Source organism: Sorex fumeus, unplaced genomic scaffold (assembly GCF_029834395.1).
Source record: "Sorex fumeus unplaced genomic scaffold, SorFum_2.1 ptg000024l, whole genome shotgun sequence".
Taxonomy (NCBI): domain Eukaryota; kingdom Metazoa; phylum Chordata; class Mammalia; order Eulipotyphla; family Soricidae; genus Sorex; species Sorex fumeus.
This window is the reverse complement of record NW_026606081.1, coordinates 35,730,492-35,753,148: the sequence shown is the minus strand read 5'-3', so window position 1 is coordinate 35,753,148 and position 22,657 is coordinate 35,730,492. Positions and strand designations below refer to the sequence as shown.

Below are 22,657 nucleotides of genomic sequence, written 5' to 3'. Positions count from 1 at the left end.
GTAAGCAGGATATAGAGTCTGTTCCGAGCACATACTCAAAACAGATTAACTCTCTCAGCTCAGAGGAGTCAAATTCCAGGATTAACACCACTCTTTAATATTTAACTTTAAAACAACTACTATTGTTTTTAGAAACAAAGGAGTCATTGTAGTCAATAATGGATTTAATGAGATTTAAATTGGAGTTGTAAGTACTATTTTAAAAATGTGTTCAGAATTGATGATAGTCTAAATAAAAAAAAAAACTATCTTGAGTATTTAGGATCTGAGATTTGGCTAATAATTTTACTGAAAATTTTACTTTTAGATTAATGGCTAAAACTAATAATTTCCTAATTATTTTATTATTAAAATGAGAACCAAGTTGTACTTATCCCATTAGTCATATTCTTTAGCATATCACAAAAACTTATAAAAAGAAACCAATTAATCAAAATAATAAATACTAGGTAGCAGTCATTGGAAAGGAAGAAAAAAAATAAAGGATACTGGAAACAGATTTTAGCATTTCTGGATTCAGAATGAAAAAAACATTTATGGTGGAGAGATAAATTTAGAAGACTTAGAATTTAGAATTTCTAATACCACTGTAGCACTGTAGCACTGTCCTCCCATTGTTCATCGATTTGCTTGAGTGGGCACCAGTAATGTCTCCACTGTGAAACTTCTTTGACTCCATTGTGAGACTTCTTGTTACTATTTTGGCATATCAAATACGCCATGGCGAGCTTGCCAGGCTCTGCCATGCGGGCAGGATACTCTTGGTAGCTTGCCAGGCTCTCCGAGAGGGATGGAGGAATTGAACATGGGTTGGCTGCATGCATGGCAAACGCCCTACCCATTGTGCTATAGTTCTAGCCCAAAAATATTTAGTAGAGGATATTAAGATAGAGACATATGGGGATGCAGAATGATTCTTGTTTGCATCAACAAGTGTTTTAAATTTGTATCACTGTTCAACTTTTAATAAGTCCCATGTTTTGATGCTTACGTTTTTTGTATTAGAAAAACAGGTTATTTCTTTACTTTTTCAAATGCCAAATGTGCTTTTGAAAACTACCTATGCCTCCAAATGTTCTGATATGTGCTTCTCCTCCCTTAAAAATATAGAATAACAGTTAATGAAGAAAATAAATTTCTCTTTCCTTTACCAAGTAGCTTTCAAACTGAGTTTTGGTTTGCACAGTTTTTTAAAATCTGAAAAACAAATACACTGACTAGGTAACTGAGGCATACAAATGCATACACAAGCAAATATACGTACAAAGTCCAAAGAGTTCTTCACCTCAGGTAATATTTCTCTACATAAGTTTAGATTTGTTCTATTTTCGTGATCTATATCTTCTATTTTGTTATGTTCACATTATAGGTTTTTCCAAAAGCCAATTTTTTTATTTCTTGGTAGAATTCTTTAAATGTTTTAGTACTCTGAATACTATGTTTTTTTTTGTCACACTAAAATAACCATGGTGGAACACATTTTTTATCTTACCTTTCTACTTTCAAGAAACTAGAATAGCATGAATTTTATATTTAGATGATACCTTAAATATATACATATATATATTCTAAATCACATTCTAATCTATAATAAAGGCCCTCCCGTTGATCGTCGATTTGCTCAAGTGGGCCCAGTAACGTCTTCATTGGAGACTTTGTTGTTACTGTGTCTGGCATATCGAATACTCTCAGTAGCTTGCCGGGCTCTCCAAGAGGGGCGGAGGAATCGAACTCGGGTTGGCCATGTTGGCCGCTTGTAAGGCGAACGCCCTACCGCTGTGCTATCACTCCAGCCCAATCTATAATATAATCTATATAATCATATCTAAATCAATTCAATACCACAAGTTGCCTTTAATTTCAGACTGAGTAAACACAGGATAATTAAGGGCAGGATTTGCATTTGAGCTCATGTTAACTTTTGGGACCCTTAAGGACTAAGTTTTTTCACTAAGTTTTCATGACCTTAAATAATGTTTTCAACAGACCCCACTTGTTCTACTCTAGCTTTTTAGACTAGGAGTGAACAAGAAAGAGTGTTCTTTCCAAGAAAAGAGCACTAGACTTTGTCAATTCAACTTGCTCTACTAGCCTGATCACAAGTGATATACAATATTTCTTGCATATTTGATATACAAGAGAATTATTTAATCAAGCATTCTTTAGATCCTCTCTAAACTAGTTTTCCAATTTACATACTGTTGAGCAGTGATCCTAAGTCACTTATGATAGCGGGAGCAAAAGACAAGGAAATGCTGGAGCTTCGAGAGAATGAACAGAGAAATATCACCATCTCTTTGGAAGTTATACTCATTATACTGTGCAATGGACAAGCCTCCCATTGCCAGTGACTTGGATGGAAGTTCTAGGTCTATTTTACTTTGCACAGTTCTTTGACACAGAATGAGAGGCAGAAAGAACCTAGGAGTTTACAAATATCTCCCTAAAGACCTTTCAGTTGGTTCTTAAAACAAAATGCTTTAAAGGCTTCATGATTTCAAGGCAGAAGTGCCCAAATACTGTATGAATGTTCAATTTTTGGCTATGAGGGGTAATGTGTCTCCCCAAATGCTCGAAGGGTCTGTTAACAGTGCTTTCTGCATGACTACATAGTTAACTGCACAAAAGAACAAGAGGTCTATCAACATTGTTTAGTCCAACTTCTCTAGCAGGCTCCCAGCATTAGCCTTAGATCTGATATCCAGCTCACTGGCATTTAAACATGTAATTTCCATCTCCAGACTGAGGGTGCGGCTGGTTTTGAGTGACAGTCCCTTGGGAGCACCGTTCTCCATGTGCTTTTAGCAGTTTACAAGGGTCAGTTTCACCACTGAAAAGTTACTAAGAAATCTGGGGTGAAGTGAAACAAAAGTTCCTTCCTACTGACTAGTAGTAGTGACTCTATAAATCTATGTATTTTCCTTACCATAGAAGATTGAAAGAATAAAAACCCCATATAGGAAGAAGCACCATGAACCTATTTTTAAGTTTGCTAGTTGCTTTTTTCAGAAACTTTTTGCAGAGCAACGGAAAGATCCATTGCCAATGTTCTCTTAATAATTAAAAACAAGGACAGGGGAAGTCAATTGAATATTTGACCTGTGCTAGCAAGTTACTTCACATACCCAGAACCCTACTGAGGAAGGACTGTCCTACATCTCTTTTACTTAAAACACTGAGATGGGGAAGGGGGAAGGATCTGAGCTTCTCCAAGTCACCTGTGTGAGAGAGGTGGAGATCAGTCTGCTGTCTTAGGCTAGAACTTTCCTTCAAAAACAAGTTCCAGAGAAGGATCTCAGGGATGAGGGGCACTTGGCTTGCATGTATTAAGAAGCCAAATTCAATCCCTGACCCCCAAGTTCTGTCCCTATCCCCTTCTCCACTCTCCCGGAACCACTGGGTGTGGTCCAGGGTAAGCAGACTACATTACCCAGATACTAGGACTCACCTGTCAGGTCTGCTTGACCTGATCACCTGTAGGAGTAACCCTTCTGAGCACTGCTTGGGAGCCCCCCTTTAAAAAAAAAGGATAAAAACAAAGATTCTAAAGTCACCTAATGGCATTCACTAAAATATGGGAGGTGGAATGGATATGCCTTTTTAATGTTGTTTCTTACATTTTTGAACAGTTTTTGAATTTTATTTTACTTATTTATTTATTTATTTATTTATTTTTGGCTTTTTGGATCACACCCAGCGACGCACAAGGGTTACTCCTGGCTCTGCACTCAGGAATCACCCCTGGTGGCGCTCAGGGGACCATATAGGATGCTGGGAATCAAATACGGGTCGGCCGCGTGCAAGGCAAATGCCTTACCTGCTGTGCTATTGCTCCAGCCCCTTGAATTTTATTTTTAAAATAATTTTGCTATTCAAAGAACCATGATTTATCAAGTTATTGTTGAGTTTTAGGCATATACTATTTCAACACTAATCTCACCACCCATATCAACTTCTATCCACCAATGTTCCCATATACCCTTCCATCTCCGCCTCCTGCTATCCCAGGCACATTGCAAAGTTCCGGTGGTTGCAACTTAGAGCTCATGTTTTCAGTGTTGCTAAGTCTGTGTTTTGGATTTATAGCTTGACCAGCCTCCCACATCACCAGGATAACAGAAGCCCTGGTGACTGTGGGCATATTACTTCCCTTTCTGGTATTCTTCCCTTCCTCCTTGTTTTCTTTCCTTCTCTGTCCTTCTCCCTAAACTCCGGAATCAAGGGATCCAGGCTTTTCCCCTTTACCATAATGCTGTTCTTTCATTAGATTTAAAAAAATTAAATGAGAGAATAGGAGTGAAAAGTTCTTTAAGTTCCTACAGTGGAAAAACAGATGGATGAGCTGCCACTGGTGCAACAGGAAAGAGGACATGGGATGCCTAAAAAGCTAAGCTGAGCGATAGAAAACGTGATAATCTGAATGCCAGGGACTGGCTGAAAGTCTGTAGGTCAGCTAGTAGCTGGTCAACCCTTGCTTCTCCCTCAATGACAAGAGACAGAAGGGTCCATTGGAGATGCAGCCCCAGCATGGTTTTATATGCAGACATACCCGGCACAGCTGAGGGAAGGGGGAGGGGGAAAGGCTGCAGCCTGGGTAAGGAATGAAATGAAGCTTCTGCCAAATGATAGCAGGCGGGCCCTCTTCTCAACATACATCCCAGATGCTGTCTGCCACCAGCCTACCTGCTCTGACCAGTCGCAGGTAATGGTCGCAGCCAAAGAAGGAAGTCAAATGCCTTTCCAGAGAAACTGATTAATCACTGAGAAAACAAGCAAACTGTAGCAACTGGCATTTGGGGTCCTTGCCCAATCTTAGGGTGGCGCCAAACAGCTGGCAAATCCCTTTCCATCATTCAGTTTGCAGTTCATTGTTGGTGTCAGAGGTCATGAGACATTTGAGGAGAGTTTCAAACATGTAATTCTAGCCAAATGAAGTGGAGGGGGCAGGAGGTAGTTGGTTCATGGAACAGAGAACATGCAGGCAATGGGAGAGGGATAAAGGTCACTGTTGCTATGGTCACTAAGGAACCAAATAGGGGGTCATAAAACAAATTAAGGAGTGAGAAAGAAGCTTTGGAAATTAAGTGATAGAGGAAATAAATGTAGTAGAAGGTCTGGAAGTAGAAGATGGAATAATTTATAGAAATTTTAATAAAAATAATAAAAGAAAACAGTCTTTGATATCACTTAGAGTTCTTTGTTATAATAATAATAATAAAACAAGTTTCAGAAAGAGAAACAAGAATTGTGATGAGAAAATAAAATCAACTCTAAGAAAAATTTCCAAAAGGACCCATAAATTTGTTAATGAAATGGTCCTGTTAAATATCTCATGCAATGTCCTAACATACGTTTCATCATGAAATCTCAGAGTATTGTGTGTAAAGATAAGAGGGTACATGTTTCTAGAAGTTGAGAAGTTGAGAAGATAGGACAGAGATAAAGGACCAGAAACTAGGTTGGCACTGGACTCCTCAATAATGACATCAGAAACTAGAAAATTAGCACTTCCTTCAAAATTCTAAGCAAAAATCTGGTCAAATCCAAATCCAGTCAAACTATCTGTTCATGGTAAGGAGAGGATAAAGATACAATTTTTTTTGACAAATAGGGTCTTGAAATGTGATCTGTCCTGCACTATTTCTCCTTGCTTTGCTTTTGTGGTACTGGGGTCGAAATTCGGGTCCTCTCATAAGCAGGGAATACTCTTTACCACTAAGTCATCTCCTCATCCTGGGAATCCTCTCTTTGGGTTACCGGTAGATGTGAAGTTACTGGTGGATGTGCAAATAGGAGAAAGAATTTTAGAAAGTGAAGAATGTGGTATTGAAGACTCAGGAGTAACAGGATAGGAAAAAGGTGAGAAGCACCTCAGGCTGGTGTTGAAGGAAAGTCAATATCATGCTGTGGAGGAACAGAGCTTCAGGTGCTGAGCAGCGGACCAGAGGGTCCAGTGAGATTTAGCAGGACAAAGATAGTTCTGTGTCATTAAAAAAATAACCCACGTGACTAAAAAAATAATGGTGATTATGCCGCAGCATCCTTTTGAAACATTGTGCTAGTTATTATTGCTCACATTTATGCAGTTCCACAAATATTTTTTATGACTTAAAAATATCTACTTTTGTAATTTCATATGATGTGAAACATGTCCAGATTAGATAAGAGAGAGCAATAAGACTTTCTGCTGGGGAAAAAAAAAGAAATCTTAACTGTCTATTTACTCTAAGTGAAAAATAACATTAAATTGCTTTGACCAGAATTGATACTGAAACTGTTACTTGCCTTTGTCAGGGGTGGAATGTCCCAAGGTCAAGATACTTGATTTCTGAGCATACACGATTATTTTTTTCAATTTCTAGAAATTCTATTACAATCCTTTGTTCCTTCATTTGTCTTTTAAATAGTATAAGCTAAAGTCAACATGGACCCAGAAATGAACATTTTGTGCTTCAGAATAAGAAATTTTGGAGCCGAAGACCTCCAGGACCAGCCACCACCATGCTGAGACCACTCTCCGCACACCTGAAGGTACTGGCAGAGGGACAAAGCCACGCGGGTTCCGGGGCCGAGACCTCCAAGCCTACTCGAATTGGAGTCGAGCATCTTCCACCCAGATCCTCCAAATTCCAGTAGGCGGGGGTCACACCCACCACCTGGCCCCCTGGCGCCGTGTAATCCCATCAGCGGCCAAGACTCAGAGACTATAAAATCCAGATCCCGGAACCGCGCGGCCGCAAATGTGGCCGCGCGACATCTTATCAAAACCTTTTTTTTATGACATCTTATTGTCTTATTCTTACTTTGGACAAACTTGCAGGCTATCGAATGTAGTCTGCCCACAGGGCAGAGTCTGGCAAACTCCCCGTGGCGTACCAAATATGCCAAATACCAGTAACAATGATGGGTCTCATTCTCCTCAATAGCCTTGAATATAATCTCAGGGCTAGGATGAAAGAGACGTTACTGGGGCCTGCTCGAGGCAATTGACGAATAACAGGATGATGAAATGAAATGAAATGAAATGGGGTTTAAAAATTTCACACGTTAATAGATCATGATGAAAATTTAACACTTGGAGGAAAAATGAGCAATTAATTTGGAGGCTGCTATTTGACAGATTGCTTATAACCAAGTAGAATATGGTTAGTAGCTTATGCCAGACATTTGGAATGCACAAGAGACTAACACAGGCTTTAGCAGAAGATATTCAAAATTAATTTATTCATCTGTACACATCCACAAAGTTGAGCTAATGGTATTTTTTGGAGGTCAAATGCCTAAGTAAATGCCAAACTCAGGGCAAGATGCCACAAGCTTAGCCTGAGAGGATGACCACCTAAGAATATGCCAAACTGGCAGGTGTTTGATTCCTCTTGGCTGGCACAGGCCCATCACATCCTCCTCATTCCACCAAAATCCAGATTTATATGAGCTGGATCTAGGAGCAGTTAATAGTTTAGATGCAACATTAGATCCAAAGCTAAAGCAGTCCTCATGGTGACACATCAGACAGAACTACAGAATCAATTTTTTCTGTTGGTCTCCTCTGTCCAGACTTAAAGGAATACAGACACAATTTAAACCACACACATTCCTGTCCCATTTCACTTGCAATATCTGTAAGCATTCCAGTTCATTTAGATTGTTTCTCACTATCACCAAGAGCATAGAACAGAATCTTATTATATCACAGCAACATTTGAACCTCTGTTACAATGCAAAAAACACTTTCCCCCTGATCCCATGGTAGAAATGAGTGTAATTGTCCTCCATATATATCAACCTTTTATTTTTTGGACCATATCCAGCGGTGCTCTGAGCTTACTTTTTGCCCTGTGCTCAGGAATCACTCCTACTGAGGCTCCAGGGACCATATGTGGTGCCAGGGAGAGAACCTGGGTCAGCCAAATACAAGGAAAACACCCTAACTGCTGTACTATCTTGCTCTGGCCCCAATCAACTTTTAAATAAAGCATGATCAGGAGCAATCTAATTGTCCTCAGAAATTTCTTCTGTTCCCATTATTGGTAAAAACAACAACAAAATCTTTATTATAGTTTCCACCATCTGATTTTAGCATCAGAAATTTTAAATAATGACAACACTAAGTATAATCACTTCCCTCCTTCCCTTTCCTTTGTTGTTGCTGTTATTTCTGGGAGTCACACAACTAGTTGGGGTACTCACACACTCACACACACACAGCTGTGGTGCACTGGACATCACACATTTATGTTGGGACACCAGGGATCACAAACAAAAGAGCCATGAGGGTCTCACTTGGGTCTCTGGAATCTAACTCATGGTCTCACCAGCCTCACACTTGCAAGGCTAGAGGCTCACTGGCCAAACTATCCCTGGACCACATAATTCTATTTTTTAATAATAATATAATTAGAACAAGCATGGAGAAAAATTCTTGCTATTATCCTAGGACGCTTCATCACTCACAATTCCCTCCTACATGTGTAAAATGCCTCCTGACAAAATAAAAATACAAGTGAACATGTCTCATTTGATTTAATGGATGCTCTTTGGAGAAAGTCACAGCTCTGAAGGAAAGAATGGCAAGAGATGCAGAAAACATGAAAGCACTATCATCAGAGCCAGACATTTACCCCTGTGGCTAAAATGACTTGGAAGTCCAAGCTACAGACTATTTTAGAAGCTACAGGGAACAAAAGACATTTTTTAGTTTGCAGTATGTTGTACTGAGGCCATCTTTTATGGCTTTTGTTGTTGTTGTTGTTGCTACAAACATTATTGCACATAATGATACATCGCCCAAACCAGATGGCAGATGAACCATTTCAACAAAGAAAGAAACAGGGACAAGAAAATATTTGTGGGCTTTCCAGAAATCTTTCACAACCTTCACATTTAATGGCAATTACTAGGAAAGCAGCAAGTTGGAAATTACAGTCGAAGCATATAATTACCCAAATTTGGCCTATTTACAAATTCCTCTTGAGAGACAGAGAGAGAGAGAGAGAGGAGAGAAAAAGAGAGCGAGCAAGAGAGAGAGAAAAGGAGAGAAAGAAAGAGAGAGAAATAGAGAGTGAGCAAGTGAAAGAGAAAGGGAGAGAAAGAAAGAGGAGAGACGGAGAGAGAGAAAGTGTGTGTGTGTGTGTGTGTGTGTGTGTGTGTGTGTGTGTGTGCGTGCGTGTCTGTGTTAGTTAACAGCTTTCTTTTGGTCCTGACCATACAAAGTGAAATAAAAAATTCTGGATGGCATATGGGCAATTTAATGGCTTAAATAGTTTTTATCCAGGATACCAGGAAGATAGCAGCTGAAGTCTCTCAATGTGACTTCTATGGATATAGACATTGTCCATTCAATACAGAGAAAGACTCAAAGAACTATGCAAAACAGAGCAGAGCAGAGTACCAAGTTTCTGCATGGAGATGGAGGTAGAGTAGTGTGCCTCAGCCAAGATGGTGGGGATGTAGATCTAGGAAGAAATGAAATGTAGTGTAGATAGTGGCACTCTTCCCAAGCATCACCAGAAATCCTTTTAATTAATGTCGATCTTCCCAATAGAAAAACAGAGATGCCACTAGCTCTCAGGAACCTCCTTAGTGCTCAGAAGACAAAAACCTAGCAGAGCTGAGTTAAAGGTTCTGATTGTAATTCAGTTATCATTTCCTTGGAATAAGAAAAGAAAATATGTGTGCTCATTTTTGCATGTGATTTGTTTTGCATTTGAATTATCTTGCTGTATAGTATCATGAATGTACATATTTTATACGTTAGCTAAATGTATGCAATTGTTCTTAAAAACAAAAGGCTAATTTCTTGCCACATGTGGTTTATGGGAAAATTCATTGATTCTAATGTTATCCACAAAGTTTTTGTAATCTTAACTTTAGTCAAGTAAGGAAACAGTCATTCTTAGGATTGTTGAGAAAATGAATGGTTTGCTTTTTGACATGTAATAGAAACCAACTTAAATAAACCTTCCTGTTACAAGTGTTCTCACAATTAGGTGATGTATTAGTTTGAATGAAAAACTTACACATTTACAAAAAAAATAAATCAATGGTAAAAAATTGGCAACAGAATGCATTTCAGCACGGAGTAGATGGAAATAAATTCTCTCATAGTAAAATTTGTAGACATGAAGTGAAATTCAATGAACAGAAATTAGATTTGCACTCATTGAGAATAAGTGTCTAAAATTATCCAAACACAGGAAAGAGAACTTATTCAATAAACTCCAACTCAAGGCCTAACTTGCATAGAAGAGTTTATTAAGTACAAAATGAATAGTGGTGCTGAAGTACAACTGAGCAAACTGAGAGCTAAGAGAAGTATGTGGGGTGGCGAGATAATATAGCAGATAGGGATGTACGCCTGCCATGTGGCAGACACAGGTTTAATCTCCAGCACCCCAGGTCCCCCAAACCCCCCAATCTCTCATGTGTCCCCCAAATCCTACCAGACATGGTCCCTGAGCTCAGAGCCAGGACTAAGCCATGAGCACTAGGAGGTGTGGCTCCCAAACCAATCAATCAGTCAACCAATAAATCAAAAAGAGGTATAAGCCATGCTGAACATAACTCAATTGACTTCCAATAACAAATAACCTTAGTTTTTGTGAGATAACATGAGAAGTTCTTGTTCTTCACCTCCTCTACAGATCTTGCCTTTCTTCTCCATTTAACCTTGTTCCCTTTTCTAGAACCCTGTCATTGTCTGTAGGATTTCTTAACTATTTCTAACCAATTATCCTGGTTTTCTAAGATATTTTCATTAAAATGCTTTGGTCAGAACTGAAGATTTAGTCTATAGAACTGAGCTTACAGGGGAGGGGTTTTGGGGTGGGATCCTTGGGACACTGGTGGAGGGCACCATACTCTCTGGTGATGGTTGTAGTATTGGAATGATGCAGACATGCAAAGTATCATCGACAGTATTATAGATCCTAGCACCTCAATAAAAATGGTTTAAAAATGCATTACATTTCCCTGAAATCTAACTATCCTTGATAACACTAACCTCACCAAGATCTCTGAGTGAGAGAGTTCTACATGTTCTATGCTTCCCTAGCAGAGACTTAGAACAGTTTCCCCTTTCCACTCAACACCTGCCTCTTTTGCACAACTATGTGCTACCCCTCCAGGCATTCCTCCCTGCTTTCATCAACAATCTGGGATGTTTCACTTTCGTCAGTGACTTTGCTCAGTGGTATTTAGCTCCCTGCCATCATGATTGTCTATCATCCATATTAAATTTTCCTCCTAAAATTTTGTTGGGTTTTCAGTTTGTTTGTTTTGGGGTCACACCTGGAGGTGCTCAAGGCTTACTCTCAGCTCTGCACTTAGCTATCACTCCTGGAAGGCTTGGGGAACCACATATGGTAGAGGGAATCGAACCCAGGTCAGCCATGTGCAAAGCAAATGCCCTACCCTCTATACTATGGCTCTGGACTCTCCTCCTAACATTTTGACTTCGTGGTTCCTTGATCTCTGTTCTGATTACCTTAACTTCCACTTAAAATATTCGAAGAGATACATCTTCAATTCTTTAACACTTGAGAATTCTTTAAGATTTATATTTTTCAGAGACTCTCTTTCATCACAGCTACTGTTTTTCTTATCCCACATTCCCTTTAAATCATTATTCACTCTTGATAAAACTTTCATTTTCTTCGATCCTTCTCATGTGCTCTCTTTTCCCCCTTAAACACAGCTCTGGATTAATTTGTTTTCCCTTCACACCGTTTTTCCAATAACATTTCTCAACACTTGTCAGATTGAATATTATAGCATCCTTGTCATTCCAGTATTGCCAGCTCTATTTGTTCTTTGTTTTGACCTTCAGAGTGCTGACTATGGTTGAAATAAAGTCGCAGAACCTTGCTCAGCAGATCTCAATTCTCATACTCTAATTTCAAATGGGTTCTCACTAGTGTTAGAAAATACACAATTCCTTATCATTTTTCACAATTCTTTAAAATACTTTTTTCAGTTAATCTCATCCACTTTTTTTAGCAGGACATATTTGCTAACACTGCCATTTGAGTTAAAACTGCATTTTTCCTTCACTATATCTTCACTCCTTAATCACTGCTTCAAAGGGTAAAGTGGATTATATACTAAGAGTGGGTCTTCAAATTTTTGGCTTATTTTTGACAGTAAAATGAAAAATATTTTATACGTATCACTTTTATCCTAATAACCGAGGCAGATAATTGAAGGAATGTGGGTTTGAGTTGGGAGAGAGTTTAGGAAAGAGTATAAAGGAATGAAGTCATTTTGCAGAAGAGGGCATTTTCTGGGGCATATTTTCCAGAATAAGTCCTAAAAATCTAGATGAAATATTAACATCATTGGCTTCTAGGAGAAGAGAGGTGAGAGCATTAGCATCAAAACATTCTGCTTAGAATCGAATATAGTAACTGTTAGCAAGTGACATCTCTGATGAACGGTAAAATGGGTTAAGGATGAACAGAAAATGGAGAAGCTTATCACTAAATAAAAAGGATCAAAAGTACTCATCCTCTTGAAACAGGATTTCAAAGAATAATGTGGTATGTAGAAAAGATGAAAAATTGGAATTAGTTCTCTATAAAATATAATCTGCTCAAAATTCCAAAAGGAAACTAATGATGACATATTGAATACTTTTCATATATATAATACACGCCATAGTGAAAAAGTTCAATTTTCATAAAATCAATATTAATCTGTATGTATAATTTTGTTCCCATTATGTTTTGGCCTAACACTATATCTGTAATATACTGACATCAGAGTCATAGCATTATCTCTGAGAAGCTTGTTCACATCTCTACTTTATCTCTATGTTGAACTCTTTTCCCCTTAAAAATAAAAGGCTTCTACCCAACAGGGACTATTTTAACTTACTTTGTAATAATCAAAGGTGCAAGATGGAATGCTGAAACAATACTGCATCGTCATGCACTCTTTCCCAGAAAGCACCCAACATTTGTGATGTACACATAATATTTCTTACTGGTTATGGATGGTTATGGATGGTTAAATGAATACAGGGTACCCAGAAGTATTTCCAACTATACTTTATACATCAAATAAGATTACTAACCATATAAAATAAGAACTCAACTTTCATGTGGTAATGCATTTAAAGTATTACATTTACCAAGAGACTAGCAAAGCAAAGCATTCCCCCCTCCCCAATACCTAAGAATGTGGAACTTTGTCATAGCCAATACATTATAAAAAAAAAGACCGTGAAAAAGAATATGTCAAAATGTTATACCTTAGTAAAAAGTTTCACAGTTTAGCAAGTTTCTTGATTAGACTTTTCTATTTCAGAAAGAAGATATTTTTAAGTTATCCAACTTGAATACTATTAATGTAAAAACACCATCGTACTGTATTTATGAAGAGCTCATATTCACATTCACATAGCCAGATGCTTCAGAATTAGGACCACAATTGTGTCCACATTTTTTATTTACCATTTTCTAATATGTTGGAGGGAGTGAAGAAGAGGAAGAAAGGGAGAAAGATAGGGTTAGGAAGGGAGAAATAGATTTTATAGTAAACTGGAATACCTTCTGTTTGCTATTTCATTTTTGTTTGTTTTCCTCTTTGGTATTATTTTGAAGAGCCTTTCAGTTTCACAGTTCATTTCACCAATTCTAAACTGCTTTACTGTACTCAGCAGATAACATGTCATTTAATCAGAATGAAAGTTCAAGACTATTAAGTTTGCTTCATCAAAAGCAGAATGGTTTATCTTCCAAACTAAAGTAGGATGAGAAGGCATTACGACTGCAGTGATCTGAACTTAGGGATTAATTATTCTTATAACATTTGCATAGTGAGAATTTATGTATGAGTATTTTTGCCTATAAGCTCTTAAAGACAAACAGATTATGGACTATTCAAAGATGATGTTTTTTTCTTTTGCATCTTTTTTTGTCTTCAACACTCAGCATCAGCCAACATTGCACTCAATAGTGTCAGAGTGAAATGCAGGCTACAATCTAAAATACCATGATACCACTGTCATCCCGTTGTTCATCGATTTACTTGAGCAGGCATCATTCGTCCCAGCCTTGAGATTTTAGCAGCCTCTCCTTACTCGTCTTTCCCAACGCTGCCGTATTGGAGGCTCTTTCAGAGTCAGGAGGATAAGGTAAAGGTAAGGTAAAGGCCCTCCCGTTGTTCACCGATTTGCTCGAGCGGGCCTAGTAACATCTCCACTGGAGATTTTGTTGTTACTGTGTCTGGCATATTGAATACGTCACGGGTGGCTTGCCAGGCTCTGCTGTGTGGGCGAGATACTCTGGTAGCTTGCCAGGCTCTCCGAGAGGGGCGGAGGAATCAAACTCGGGTCGGCCATGTTGGCTGCGTGCAAGGCAAACACCCTACCGCTGTGCTATTTTGGCATATCGAATATGCCACAGATAGCTTGCCAGGCTCTGACATACGTCTGCATATATATATTTTTTAAATATTATTTTTATATACATATATACATAAACATATAAACTCTAATAGGAAAAAAATAGCACAAAGCACTTCAGCCTGCTTAAAACCTAATAATACTTTAGACCTAGGTGGTGCAAAACAAATTAAAACTGAGTTACTCTGAAAGTTTCTGTTTTGTTTGCACACATCACATGAGATCTAAAATACATACATTAGGATCTATTAAATTGCTCTTCACAGTCTCTTGATGATTACATCTCTTTTGCCACTGTTACCTATTTTGCCCCCAAATACTTTGCTTATATACACTCCAGTTTTTGTTTGGGACCACTCCAAGTGGTGCTCAGGGATTACTTTTTGTTCTGTGCTCAGGGTAACTCTCTGCATGGCTTCAGACAATTTGTGGTAGCTGGGCTACCCGCACCAGCTGCATGAATGACAAGCACCTAACCTGCTATTCTATCTCTCTGACATTCTCTTTGTGTGTGTGTGTGTGTGTGTGTGTGTGTGTGTGTGTGTACGTGTGTGTGTATGCATACCCACATGCATGAATCAGCTTTTTTTTTTTTGCTTTTTTTGTGTCACACCTGGCGATGCACAGGGGTTACTCCTGGCTCTGCACACAGGAGTTACTCCTGGCAGTGCTCAGGGGACCATATGGGATGCTGGGAATCGAACCCGGGGTTGGCTGCATGCAAGGCAAATGCCTTATCCGCTGTGCTATCTTTCTAGCCCCAGGAATCAGCTTTAAAACCTCCCTGGAAGGATCATTCCAACATAGAATCTAGGAAAGCATTTGCATTCTAATGTCAAACAGCAACATAGTGAGATCTTGAACCTAACTGGCAAAGCTATCCACTAAAGGATGAAAAAATGTTAAACTTTCTAGGGTATACTAAGCAAGTCACACTGTTGAGTGTGAATTGAGTCCAAGATAAACAGGACAAGAAGAGAGTAGCACAGAAACTCTCAGCTCTTCCTCAAAAGTCTGGTATCTGAGGGGAGTGTTCACATGCCAAGAACATATACCTTGAAACTGCAGTTTGACTGTACTGTAGACAAATGACATTGCAAGAATGGGCCAGAGAGTGGGTTTTCCAAGATCTTCCAGAAGTTCTGCTTTCTCTGTAGTGTTTTAAAACAAGATGTTCATTAAATGAAAACTCAGGAGAAATGAGGAAGGAATGGAAAGAACTACCAAATTAAGCAACATCAGTTGGGCATACTTTTCTAATGTTAATCTCTCCTATGGAATTTTTATTTAATCCTTCATATCTATTCCTTTTATAAGATAAATGATATCGTTGGGAAAATATCACGAAGTGAAAAAATTCTGCCATTGGTGAGCATTCTGGGATTTTTAGGTACAGAGTCAAGGAGAACACAGGGGTGCTCTAAATATATGTTATCTTCCCTTCCTCTTTCTTGGTCTGCTCTGGTTCATTCATCAAAAAAAGGAGCATGCGCTCTTGGTAAAATCCTGTTCTGATACAGTAGTGGTGACAGAGACTGTGATAGTGCCCACTCTTAAAAGACTAAAACAACAACAAGGGGAAAAGTAATATAAAAATTAACAAGCCAGCACAAAAGGAATTTCCGGAAATAATTCTACGCTATGCAGCAATGAAAGAAAATGGTGCACTGGAGGATGGCTGGGAGGCAACTTTAGACTTGGTGGTCAGGGAAGCTGATGCCATTGAGCTGAAATTTGAAGGAGCCAGTCATTTGAAGTAGAACATTCCTGGGCGTAGAGCATTCCAGGCAAGAACAACTTGTGCTTAAACTGATGTCGAGGAGTGTGGAAGAAATCGTAAGGAACTTACAAATACAGAAAGCCTGGCACAGCTAAGCCACTGATAAAGAGACTGCCACAGACTGCTATTTCCTTTTCTTCTATCTCTCTGCCACCCCACTTCTCATTCTTGCACGCACAACACAAGGTCATTTCTCTGGTTTGCGTAGAGTTTAGTACTGCTTATTAATATGGAGTTGTAACTTTGACCAGAATTGGACCGAGGTGACAGCCTAACCCTGAGCGGGGATAAATTATCTCTCCCCATCTTGAGGCAACAACCTCAGATGTCTAAGCATGGCTTGAGAGAAAGGAGGAAGGTGAGCAGAAGGAATGAAAATGCCACTATTTTGAGAATTCCAATTCATCTTGAGATCATTTTATCCTTAAAAGATAGGGAACTAGGATACTGACTCCCCCCCCCCCTCCGCCCCACACACACTCTTTGGTTTTTTTAAGAGGCCTACAGAAGAGATAGTGAAAGCAGAGAGTTAAGCACATCAATAGATTAGCTGTGGATTAAGTGTGTAAACCTTTTAAAACATTTCATTACCCTTCCCTTGAAGACCATGGACTTTTATGGTAATGTGTATATTCTTGGCACTAGAGTGACACATATGCATAAATTTTATCTACTGTCTTGTTCCTGGGGACAAGGACTTGGCTTTGGTTTCAACCCTTTAGAAATCTCCCTGTTTCTTCCACAGGTTTCCACTCTCCCTCCCTCCCCTAAGACAGAGGAACATGCTAAACAAAGCAGAAATAAATGGGGTTTGCAAAGAGCCTCTTATTATTTGTATATTGTTGGGTCTAATTTAGGAGAGTAGCTCAGTGGAAAAACCTGAGCAGGCTCATCTATATGCTTCTCAAATCACCCACTAAATCTGGCATTTGCCAATTTCCTTCCAGGGTTTATTCCTGGGGATCCCATGCGCAGCCATACCTTTGACGGGCTGTATTTGGCAAGAAAATAGAGAAGCAGGGATTTTGTTTCCTATTAACACAGTGAGCTCTATATTTAGAATTTTCTGGCATCATTCATAGAGTAGGCTATAACAGACATATTTGGTGTCTTCTGAATGAGGAAAATAGTTCATAAGTTAGGTTCATGTTTATCCCTCCTCTTTTTTTTTCTGGTAAGAAATATGATTTACGCACCCTGTTGCTTCTTTCCTCTGCAGTGTAATACGGTCTTATGTATCAGACACAAGTCACATAAATAAGTCTCATTTATGCTTTTCTCCTGGACAGTGTTATAAGTGCACTTTGTGGCCAACAGAAATAATAAGGATTCCACCAATCCATACACATGGCATCTAGCAGTTTCTAAATGTGCTCTGGATAGTGTGGAATGCACACTTGAAGGACAAGAGAAAGACTGGGAGAAAGAGACTGTGGGCAGTGCCCCCTGCCTGTGTGCCAACTCATTCCAGGGGCTGCCCAGGGACGGCTGCATGTCTCTGAAGACAGGATTTCTGAAAAACTCTCCTGTTTTTCTTCCTATAATCACTATTAAAGCTATTGAAGAAGAAAAAATTAGAGATTTGGTTTTTTTTTCAAATAAACATCCCCCCCCCCGCCCTGGAATCTAACAAATAAAAATAGTTTTCTCAGGGCTGGAGCGATAGCACAGCGGGTAGGGCGTTCGCCTTACAAGCGGCCAACATGGCCGACCCGAGTTCGATTCCTCCGCCCCTCTCGGAGAGCCTGGCAAGCTACCGAGAGTATCTGATATGCCAGACACAGTAACAACAAAGTCTCCAATGGAGACGTTACTGGGCCCGCTCGAGCAAATCCACGATCAACGGGAGGGCCTTTACCTTTTTTTTACCTTTTATTTATTGCAAGACTAAATGTCAATTTACTCTAATTCCAATTATCTGTTTCTCTTCATTGTCTCCTACTTTTTGATTTCAAATGTTTCTGATGTATAATACACTAAAAAGGCCCTTATCAAGAACCTCTCTTTTTTTTAATGAAAGGGGATAAAATAATAGGATGATAAAAAGTGGTTTGAGAAACCCACAGGTTTTCATTGCTAACCATGGGAGACAAAAATCTCATCTCTCCCCACGTATGAAACTAAAAATAAAAGTATGAAAGATTTTCTTTATAATTACCTGTAGTCAGTTATCAATATTAATTATCAATAACTTTGATCCTATTCTAAATTATTTGTGCATGTCCTTCAATAGGATTCCTCTGTCACTGGAGGTGATGTTGCAACAATGAGCAAATATTTTAAGAAAACAACAATAAAGGAGTAGAAGACCTCGGGCCAAACCAATAACAATGGTTACTTCAAACACTTAAGTATGCTGGAAAGAGAAAAGCAGACAGTATTGATTTATTTTTTAATTAAAGTAGTCAGCATAAAAAGAGCAGATGTTTCCTCAAAATGTCTTAAATAGGTATGTTCTCTTTCTTGATGATTCTCCAGCATCTAAACCGATGATAAATTTGTGGTGTTTTTTTTTCTTTCCCCTCTAGTGAAACCTGAATTCTCTTTTAAACAACCTCCCTTCTCTCCCTCCTCCTTCCTTGTATTTTTCTCATGAAATATCTCTAAAAACTATTTTCTTAAAAAAAATAATAAACAAATTGTTATATGATTCATTGATTTTTTGAAATTAACTTCAAAATACTCAGAATTAACTTCTGAGTATACAAAGAAAATGAAAACTGATTCAAACAAGTATGTGAACATTCATGTTTCCTGCAGTACTCTTTACAATAGCCCCAATAAACAAACAATCGAAGTGTCTACTGAGGAACAGTATTTGTATATTTTGGAGTGTGTATGCGTGAATCAAAGAAATGTTATTTCTGAGTTACCAGCTTTATAATGAAATATCCTGCTTTCTCTTGAGTTAATAGGGTTTGTGAAGAAATATACTGCATTCTCCTAAATTTCCTCACAAATGGGGGGTAGGGGCAATGCCTTTATATGGGTGTTAAACATGAAAGTCCATTTTCCCTGTGTCTTATCTAATATTGAAAGTATGACTAATAAACAAATAGTGATGTCACTCTTCAAACCTGGGTTCCATTGACTCTTCTTAAGAACCACAAGTTTGTCTTGTCTGTCTTTTGGAGACATCCCTCCCCCACACCCCCAAAGTTGGTCACACACAAATATCAAGGTAAAGCAGACAAAAGTGAAGAGCTGCTGAAACTCTCAAGATAAGAAGGGGCATAAATGTCTGCTATTAGCTCCTCATGTTTGCACTCCTGTGATTTATATCCAATTTATATCAGCCAATAATGGGAGATACTCTCTATACGGTGCTGGAGCGATAGCACAGTGGGTAGGGCGTTCGCCTTACAAGCGGCCAACATGGCCGACCCGAGTTCGATTCCTCCGCCCCTCTCGGAGAGCCCGGCAAGCTACCGAGAGTATTCGATATGCCAGACACAGTAACAACAAAGTCTCCAATGGAGACGTTACTGGGCCCGCTCGAGCAAATCGACGATCAACGGGAGGGCCTTTACCTTTACCTTTTACTCTCTATATGACCAACAGTACAGTCATATTTCCGTCATTAAACACATTAACCCTTTCTTTCCTAGGAAAACTGGTCCTTGTTTCAGTAAATATATAATCAAGATAAAAGTGTTCATCGGTGCACATGTTCTGGAAAAGAAGGCAGTTAAGATAAAGAAAGGATGACTAAGTCAATGATGGTTGGAGGAACGCTTGGGATAGGAGACGTGTGCTGAAAGTAGACTAAGGACCAAACATGATGGCTGGCCTATTAGTATCAGTATGGCAAACCACAATGCCCAAAAGGAGAGAGAAAGAAGGAAGGTGCCTGCCACAGAGGCAAGGGGTAGGATGGGGTGGAGGTGGCAGGAGGGATACAGGGGACATTGTTGGTGGAAAATGCACATGGTGGAGGGATGGGTGTTCAGTCATTGTATGACTGAAACTCAATCATGAAAGTTTTATAACAGTATCCCATGGTAACTCAATAAAAAAAAGTGGTCAGTAGTGGTCACTAACTTTGTGGGCTGATGCTAACAGAGCATTGATTAATCTCTTTCAACATTGCCACTGAGTTCATCTCATGTGTTCGTCATTTCCATGGAGAGTGGGAATGAAAGTTGTACCTACAGTTTCCACACAAGTCAAGCCTTTGAATTACACCCCTGCATTACAAAGGCTTTGAAGGAAATGTCATTATTGAAGGACCTGGTTTCCTTACATAAATTTACTTTTGATGTTGCAGATTCCAAGCATCTAGTGATGATGGTAAGTGAGGACATTATACTGCCTACACTTAATAGGCTTACTGCCTGAGAACATAGCTAGGAGCAAATATAAAACTGACTGCATTTTCCTAATAGATCACTCTATGAAATTGCACAAGATGTTTCAGAAGTTTATTTGTACACAATTATCTGACCATTGGTTAATGTATAAGTTCATTTTGCAGATTATTATTTGATTAGTCTAAGAATAGTCATGAAATTGCTTAGTGAACAATAAGTGAGATAGAAATATAAGCCCTGTTACCGGGAATATCATATATTCAAGCATTTCTTACACAAGCATTGTTACCAGGGAGAAGAGAGCAGGCTGTGCAGTGCTAAGGAAATCAAGAATAATTTCTACCCTAGTTATATTTCCTGCCCCAAATCAAAAACATCAGACATCCTGGTGAAATACAAACGTCTTTCCTAGATTCTGGCAAATTCATTCTCATGGAAATGTGACCTTGTAGAGTATGCATACATTTTCTGTGACTCTGACATTTCCACCACCTCTATCAGGGCAATAATTCAAGGCCTGTTCTGCTATGATACAGCCTCTAGAGTTAATTGATTTCTGCCTCTCTCTGACATTGTAATGGCTCCATTCATAACAACTCATGGCTGTGTGGTGCCAATAGAAACAGCTCATGCAAGATTTATCATCCTAAGAAAATAGTGGAAATCAAATATGAAAGTAGCATTCATGGAAATATGCAGTTCCGTGGAATTCCAAAGGCAAGTTGGTAAAGCCGGGAAGGGTTCACTCCTTCCTCACAAGCCTATCTGTGCTTTTTGCCCACTGACTTTCCACCCACAGCGTTTACTCTTCGAATGCTTTATCTGTATTAGATTTTCTTACCAATTCTTAAATTTAAAACATTTGGAAATGCTTTTAATAGAGAGTTCAAAGTAGCCCTCCCTCTCCCCTTCCCATCACCTCTGGGGAGGGACTCTGTTGGAATGTAGTCCTTCCAATGTATCCTTGCTATACATTGCAAGGGCGCACCATGCACAGATATTTTCACAGCTGTAACCAGTTAAGAGTTTTTAGCAAAGGGCAGCTTTGACCAGGCTTCTTACTTACCTTTTTTATATTTTGAAGAACCCTACTTGGAAGCAAAGTCACATCAGCAAAGGACAATGAGTCTACGGGAGAGGCAACCTGCCACATTGTTGAGTCCATGCAAAAATGTTTCCCCAGACTAAAGAGGCAATTTAGTAAGAGTGGAGAAAATATTTAAACAACCATGCCGGAATACTCACAGTTTGGGTTTGGCAAGCAGAGGTGGTGGCTCCTTAGTGGGTGAAAGCAGGACAGCTGGTGTTTGAAGAGATTTATTGGTGTTAGCTTTGCCGTTAATCAGTCCATTTACCACATGGTTGGGGTGTACTCCATTAGTTTCACTCTCAGCAGAACTGAATTGCATTTGAAGGGCTGCCATGCTAAATCCGAACTCAGGGCTGTTCACCTGCTGAAGCTCAGCTGGTTTCTTTGAAGCCAACTCAAAGGAACTTGTCTCCAAAATGGGTGGGGGAGGTGGAAAATGCTGGAAGTGATCACTGTTGGATTCTCCCATTGAGTCATAGCCACAGTTTTCAGTGTTGGCTAACGAAGAGGAAAGGGAGGAAAATGTAAGATACTGTTCTTTCAACAGTGATTTTCACACTGTCATAGTTCATCTGAGAGTCTCTTCTGCTCTATGTTATGATAGAAGAGTATGCTGAATTGTCTCTTTGTAGAAGCAAAGGCAGTTAAATGCCCTGGCTTTCCCAAACTCGTACTGAGTGACTACCTGTTCATGTCCAGATCTGGCCCACGTATGAGGAATTCAACTACCAACTTATTAACAAATTGTGAGCAAGAGCTAATGATAAAAGTTGGTCTTAAGAAAATCACAACATTCACAAGAGCCACTAATAATAATCCTTTGTTGTCTCTCACATTTCAACCCATGGATTCAAACACATGCCTGGCCTATGCCTGACTGATATGAATGCAAGATGTAAAGCTTGTGAATGGTAGGCAACTGATAGTCAAGTTAAAGGTCAAAAAAGTCAAACTCTGGGTCTACATGATGTGTCTTGTGATATCACGGGAACAATTATCCACATTTCAGATGGTTGCCACAGCTATAACTCCAATGCAAAATAAAATTCTCACTTGTTCTCAATAGAAAGCTT

At 39.1% G+C, this 22,657-nt stretch overlaps 1 protein-coding gene across 1 annotated transcript in view; it reads right to left on the bottom strand.

Moving 5' to 3' along the window:
- PALLD (palladin, cytoskeletal associated protein) overlaps positions 1 to 22,657 on the bottom strand; it is a 478,687-nt gene that overhangs the window by 214,640 nt on the left and 241,390 nt on the right. The window contains exon 9 of the mRNA XM_056114259.1: positions 21,740 to 22,082. Within this exon, the coding sequence (XP_055970234.1) occupies positions 21,740 to 22,082 (343 nt within the window). The remainder of the gene's footprint in view (positions 1 to 21,739; positions 22,083 to 22,657) is intronic.